This window comes from Borostomias antarcticus, assembly GCF_949987555.1.
Source record: "Borostomias antarcticus genome assembly, chromosome: 3".
Lineage (NCBI taxonomy): Eukaryota > Metazoa > Chordata > Actinopteri > Stomiiformes > Stomiidae > Borostomias > Borostomias antarcticus.
In genome coordinates this window covers 3,017,772-3,025,271 of record NC_140236.1, presented here as the reverse complement: position 1 = coordinate 3,025,271, position 7,500 = coordinate 3,017,772, and the positions used below count along the sequence as shown (strand labels likewise).

General features: G+C 49.1%; 1 protein-coding gene across 1 annotated transcript in view; it reads left to right on the top strand.

Annotated features, from left to right (window-relative positions):
* prkcz (protein kinase C, zeta) overlaps positions 1-7,500 on the top strand; it is a gene marked incomplete at its 5' end in the record, with an annotated part of 89,110 nt that overhangs the window by 73,709 nt on the left and 7,901 nt on the right. Inside the window, 2 exons of the mRNA XM_084436360.1 lie at positions 1,224-1,303; positions 3,516-3,605. Coding sequence (XP_084292486.1) covers positions 1,224-1,303; positions 3,516-3,605 — 170 coding nt within the window. The remainder of the gene's footprint in view (positions 1-1,223; positions 1,304-3,515; positions 3,606-7,500) is intronic.

Here is a 7,500-nt window from a genome sequence, read left to right as displayed (position 1 = left end):
TGAACTACGTCGTCGTTAAGATGCGTCCTGCGTGAGAATGTTTCTGTCTGTGGACGTTAAGAGCTGTGGCGTCGATGCAATTCGGCCTTGTTTCCGCCGGTCTTCTCAAGGCCGAACTAAGGAATTGTTAAATAAGACGCTTGTGGAGAAATGTGAAGTAGTTAACGAAGGACCGATCACGCGCACATAACCGTGTGTGTTGTCTTTTGTTCCAGCCAGCCAGGTCTGGAAATGGTGGATGATTTACGGAGTACTACCACACAGTTATCTCCATGACCCTGTGTGCCTGCACACACACACACACACACACACACGCACACACACACACACCAGACCGCGCCAGCCATGCATGGATGGTCGAGCGGTCCCAGTAGGCGGCCGTGAGTAGCCAGAGAAGCCTGATCCAGTCAGGATTTCATTAAAGGACCAGAGTAAACAAACAACAGAGTAAACAAACAAACAAACAAACACGGGGAGATGCGCGTTTAGGAGGGAGGGGTCCTGTAATCTGCTCATCGTCAGGGAGAGCGGGAAGGGCTTTGCGTCCAACTGTCTGCTCCCAGACACGCACACGCTGTTTGTTTTGACTGTGGCTTGGGGGGGGAGGGGGGGGGGGGGGTGAGGGCTTTCGATTTGTTCAATTCTTGAATTTCATTTTCAGTTCCTTTCCTGAATTGTAATGAATTTAACCCCGAGTCGGCTGTCGACAGAACTGGCTTTACCCCCAAGTGTTCACAGAGCCCCTACGTATGAATGCTTGTTGGGAGGGGGAGGGGGGGGGTATTAATTTGACACCTGCACGTTAGTGCGCGTGTGTTCAGTTGTGCATGGGTTTGTTCGTTCATCCGTCACACATGTACCAGATCCCACCACCAGGAGGCGGTCGTCACAATTCATATTTCCCATCGTCAAGTACAATTTCCTTTTGTACACATTAAATCACGCCCAGGCGGTCAAGTAAGCGGTGCTGGTCGATCGGTGTGAATCTCTGGCTACGAACGGACACTCAGACACACACGGACATACATGTCTCTCTCCTCCCTCCTCTCCTCCCTCCTCTCCCCCTCTCCTCTCCTCCCCCGCCAGCCCAGCCGCCCTCGCACGCCCACACCGCAGACACGAGCCCCTCACGGGTCGTTAGGAGGGTGGCGGTGAATCACCGTCCGCTTGCCTTCCTCGTCACGATCCTCCTCCTCCTCTCTCTCTCTCTCTCTCTCTCACAGTTATTCTCGAGAAGCCCATTCGCATCCCAAGGTCTCTGTCGGTGAAGGCTGCCAGCGTACTGAAGGGATTTCTAAACAAGGTGAGAGGCGCGAATGCAGAAGAGCCCCCCCTCCCTCCTCTCCCCCCTCCCCCACACCCCCGATGTGTCTAATCAGGCCTCTCTCCACCCCTCCCCCCTCCCCCTCCCCCCCTCCCCTGTCTGTTTGCTGTGTTCAGTCGCATCAGCTTGTACAGGAACGCGGCCAACAGCGTATTAGGGACATCACTGTGACACCCACTCTCTGTGACGGCCTTATCCGTTCGCCCATGCGTGTGTGTGTGTGTGCGTGTGTGTGTGTAGGCATCCAGTTCACGTGCTTATATTATTATGTGGAGGACGTGTTTCTTTATAGTGTGTGTGTGTGTGTGTGTGTGTGGGGGGGGGGGGGGGGGGGGGGGGGGGGGGTACAGTGTGTAGTGCATATGTGTGTGTGTGGGGGGGTTGGGTGTACAGTGTGTAGTGCATGTGTTTGTGTGTGTGTTGGGGGGTGGGTGTACAGTGTGTAGTGCATGTGTGTGTGTGTGGGGGGGGGGTTGGTGTACAGTGTGTAGTGCATGTGTTTGGTATGAGTGAGCGAGCATGTAGGAGAGGTGTGTATGGCCTTGAGGTCCATCACATGCGTTTGTTCCCCGCTAGTCGGGATCGTCATCATTACCCTGACGGAAGGAGCACAGCCTCGGGCCGCCATCACGGCCGCTGCCCTTGGACAAACGCTGTTGCTATTGGCAATAGGCAAGCGCTATAGGCGCAATGGTCTTCATTTTAGATTTTGGGAAATCATAGCAGTGCTTAATGCAAACGTTCTGCAGAATGTTTTGTTTAAATTATTTATTTTCCCACACCCCCGTGGACATTTTTTCCCCCCCGAGTCCCCCGCTCGTCCGTGATAGCAAGGGCTTCGCCTCCCGACACTCCCATAAACACGTACTTTGAGTCCAGTTCACACACTGCGCTAACAACGACCAACGAACACAAGCAGCCAGCGCTGTTGGGCTCTGTTGGCCTGATGTGCCATAGCCATTGGTGTTTGTTTGCGTTCGTTTGATCAGTTTTTCCCCCTCAATTCAACTTGCTCAATCACCGTTTGTTTGGGGTTGTAGTATGTTTGACCAGTGTGCTCTGACTTCCCAACAAACTACGGTGTAGTGTTCCCTATTTCCATAACAAATTGGACATGTGACAGTTATTTACCCCAACTGCCAACAAGAGAATGTTTGGAGTGTTGGGTGTTTGTTGGTTCAGTTCAATTCAGTTATTTGCTCAAGTAGGGACAGTGTACATTGATGAACATTTAAAAACAAAAATGTAAATGCACTACAATTGCAGCCAAAATGCTGATTTACATTGCCAGATGGTACAGGCTGTTCCCTAGTGTGAAAGTTAGGCTACAGTGCATTTCAGTGCATTACAATAATAAGTTACGAATATAATAATAATAAAAAAAACAAAAAAAAACAACAACATTATATTGCATACAATGTATTGCACAACAGCGACAAGTTACCGTATCTGTTGGTCATCGTTGGGCCAGTGTGTCAGGGCCTCAGCTCCACTACGTCCATTGGCGTCAACTGTCAGCGTCCGTCAAAAACCAAGAAATGAACCTTGGCGATTCTCTAATGTCGGACGCCGGCGTCGACCGCAACGGCTGCAGTTGAGACCACTGTCATTAATCACAATGGATTCATTTCCTTAGCGTCTGATAGTTGATGGTTGACGCTAACGCTAACGGACACGTTGATGGTTGACGCAAACGGACCCGTTGGAGCCACGCCGTTAGGTGGCACATAAATTCCCTAAATGCCTCTGGCGTTAGTCTTTGACGATAGCGCCGGTGTTTTTGCGCTACCACGGGCGAGCCCTTAGTGTTCAAAGTTAGCACGGGTCTGGGCTTCATACACAATTTACATTTACACACATTTCACAGGATGATGAAATACAAAACACTGTACTTTGTTAATGGGCTCTGCCCAGATTGCACTAGCCTCTTAGGAGTTGTCTGACGCTTCATTTCCGTACTAAAAGAACCACCAGCCTCACTCTTCCACTGGGAGTCTAGAACTCCTCTTTTCACAACAACGTATCTGTGGTAAATGTAACAGAATATCTTGTTGTTTTCAAGGCCTATTTCTTGACACTTTTCACCTCGGAATCTCTAAGCAGATATTGATTAGTTCCTATACCATATAATAAAGTAGACTTTTACTTCTGCGTCTGGTTTTTGACCCGACCATCTTTCTCCCTCCTACAGGATCCCAAAGAGCGGCTGGGTTGCCAGGTCCAAACGGGCTTCACCGACATCAAGGCTCACACGTTTTTCCGCAGTATAGACTGGGATCAGGTACGCCTCAGGTCCTCTCTAGACACACCACACTGACTGACAGTTCTGACCCGAAGAACCGTTCTCTTTTTAAGAAACACTTCCTAATATTAGACATGCCGCAGCGAAGACCTGTACTCTCGTTGCTAACCGCTAAATATTTGACACAACACACGGTTGAAGCCGCTACCACCGGCAGAACAACAGGGCCGGTTGTGGTTGATCTCGCCGTAGCGTGGGTCTAGTGAAGCGCTTTTAAAAATGGATGAAACAGCTGTAGACACGCTGTAGACCACTGCTGTGCGGTAAGAAGTGCCTTCCCTTTCTTTGTTGCACCAGCAAATAAAAGTGAATTGTAAATGACACACACTCACACATACAGTATAAACTCTCGCTCACACACACACACACACACACACACACACGTGTGTTGACGCCCACCAGGGGGTGGAGGTCGATGCTGCACGGCTGACGAACGCAACTATTTGAAAGCAACATGAAAGCGCGAGAGAGGGCATAGAATATTTAGGGGGCCTCAGTATGTCATCGGTAATGAAGACGATGTGCGCACATGTAGCTTTAGACGAGTGATTTGGTGTTCCGGCGCACAAGCTTAATCAAAGCCTGTTCTCTCTCAGTTCAACGCAAAAGAGGAAAAGTCCTTGTCCAGAAATGTAGTCGTCTTGTCTACAGTACATGCAAGGCGCTAGCAGTGACAAGGACGAGGTCAGTGGACTAAGGAGATTTACTAGTTTAGCGTGTGTAAAACCACGTACCAAACTGCTACCACATGCATACAAATGTCCTGTATTAACAGAGTGCACTGAGGATTGGCTCTCAAATGTGCAAGATACACGGCTTGTTCATTTTTGCTTTTGGAAATACATGAGAGTGAATGCAGCTGACGGCTAACTATGGCTCATTCACCTCCATGTATTTCCAAACGCGAAAACAACGCCAGTGAAAAACAATCAGAGTCTGGTAATGATGAGTTTGTAAACCCGATAGTGTATTCAGCCTGTTATTTTGACTATTTCGGTTCTTGAAGTGGTGTTTTTAAAGTGAACTTTTAACATTCAAGTCAACGTGCACTTCCGCATCCGCACCCCAGACTGACCAATATGGCTGCCAGGTGAACCAGGCGAATACCCAAATTTCAAAAACAAACATGTCCTTGCCTCTAGGTCATTCCAGATCCAACGTATGGATCTCCCAGTCCAGTTTTTCAGGTGTGCCGTCTGTCTGTGGTCCTGAATGCTATGTTCTACAGGATGGACAGGTTTGGTTGAAATCAATTTATAACACGCAAAAAAAACCAACTAATTTAATAAATCGGCCGTGCTTGTTTGGACCTGCCGTCATTCACGCAATAGCCTGCTCTTTGTTGACCAGTGCACTTTATTTAGGATCTTGGTAAATCAAGCCCATGGCCTCTCTCATGGCTCGACCCACGACAGGCTTTTCATCATAGAAAACGGGTGCAGCTAAGGTCAGGATGTGTGGTTTTGTAATCATAATTTGAAATTGATGTCAAGCGAAAGCGATACACGCTGCAACCGGCCCTGGACGCGCTATCCCTTTACGCGTCGCTTCCTTCTGCGGATCTGATACCAATTGATGGGGTGTGGGCGACGGGCTTAACTTCATTCCCGGCATGTTGCTTGAACCCTATCCAGTAGCTACAGTATCATATCTGAACGAGGGCAGAGGGTAGGAAGAACAAGGCTGTAATAGAATACAGACTCTTCCCATAAGCCCATCTGTTCGGCGCTGAGCAGAGTGGCGTGACGTCAAAGGCCTCCCCCGGAGCTTGAGAAGGCCCTGCAGAACCCTTGCGTCAGACCCATTTCACTGCTGGTCCACGGTTCTCAAGAGAATGCTGTTCTCCCCTTGCGTCAGACCCATTTCGCTGCTGGTCCACGGTTCTCAAGAGAACGCTGTTCTCCCCTTGCGTCAGACCCATTTCGCTGCTGGTCCACGGTTCTCAAGAGAACCGTGTTCTCCCCTTGCGTCAGACCCATTTCGCTGCTGGTCCCCGGTTCTCAAGAGAACCGTGTTCTCCCCTTGCGTCAGACCCATTTCGCTGCTGCTCCACGGTTCTCAAGAGAACGCTGTTCTCCCCTTGCGTCAGACCCATTTCGCTGCTGGTCCACGGTTCTCAAGAGAACCGTGTTCTCCCCTTGCGTCAGACCCATTTCGCTGCTGGTCCACGGTTCTCAAGAGAACGGTGTTCTCCCATTGCTCTGTCAAGCGTATTGTGTTGCCTCTGTATATGAAATGCACTATACAAATAAAGTTTGATTTGATTTGACTCTAATCTGACTTGCTGGCACTGTGCTTTAGGCATACTGGACAATGTTAGGAAGGGGAGATGTGAAAAAAGGCCTAATCAAGAAGGCATTCTCCTTATCGATGGAGCTGTGGATATCAGATGTAAGCTGTGTTCGGAATCGCTCCCTATTCACTATATAGGGTGTCAGCCATTTTGTTTGTAGTGTCCGAATTCTCCACGGAATTTCCGTTCCCTATATAGTCCACTATTTATTACCCACAATTCACCTTGATTTCCAGGGAACAGCGCATGTACCCTACATTTTCTCCGTTCCCTAGGTAGTTCACTACATGGTGAACCCTATATAGGGAATAGGGAGTGAGGGAACGAGGGAGCGATTCCCAACACAGCTGTAGTGTTTAAAGGCGTAAATATAAAAACTCTATAAAAAAGACTCTTGAGATAGTAGTGGTCTTTGCTCATGTCACAGCTAAGTAGTGAATGGTAAATGGACTGCACTTAATATAGTGCTTCTATCCAAAGCACTTTACAATGGCCTCTCATTCACCAATTCACACACATTCACACACCAATGGCGGTAGCTGCCATGCAAGGTGTTAGCCTGCTCATTGGGAGCAATTTGGGGTTCAGCGTCTTGCTCAAGGACACGTCGACATGTGGAGGCAGGATTCGAACCACCGACCCTACGATCATTGGACGACCCGCTCTACCCCTGAGCCACAGACGCCCCGATTAGCAAGTAGTAGCCTACACAATGGATCTCTATGGGCATGTATATGATCACAGAGAAGCATCAGCTCACCATACATTGGATATCTATGGGCAAGAGATCCATTGTGTAGCCTACTTAGCTGTGACATGAACAATGTGCACTAATATCTCAAGAGTGCCAAGTCTGTCAGAATGTGTATATCTGAACCTTATACATGATCGTAAATAAAACTCCTTTAAGTTGTTCTTCAAGCTGTTGATGTCGCCTACTCAAAGAGAATAAACAATGCTAAGCATGGACCCTGCACAAAACAATGTTCGAGACGGGTTAAATGAAGCTATTCCCTCACAAACGTATTTACACGTGCTGTTTTCCGCACGGGGGAAATGAGCCTATAAAGAGCAAAGCAGAGGGGCGCGTGTGATGTGTACACCAAAGGAAAGCTCCTGAAATGTCCCCACTTTGATGTTCCCAAATCCCCCACGACATTTTCCATGGGAAAAAAAAACAACTTGACAATGCTGTGACAGCGTTTGCTAGTAGTGGCAGCTGCGCCGAACTGTAGGATCGCTACCCCCTACATCCTCGAACCGAAACCTGTCTCCCGACCTGACACAACTCCAACGTGTCGCCCTTTGACTGCCGTTGTTTTAAGCTATTAATATTAATCGAGCCGTTCCCGATGGAGCGCGCGGCTCTTTGAAGCGGTGACATTTACCTGCGTCGCTCCCCCCCCCCCCCACCGCCCGGGATACCGAGCCCCCCCCGCGTCGCCGGAGTAGAGCTGTCACGTCGACGTGGCACACGTCGGCGTTTGGAGTGGCGAGAGGAACCGGATAATTAAAACATGCATTCATGTTTGTAGTTGGTTCATTTTCAGGTGGAACTTCTCCAGTAGTGATGCACCCTAG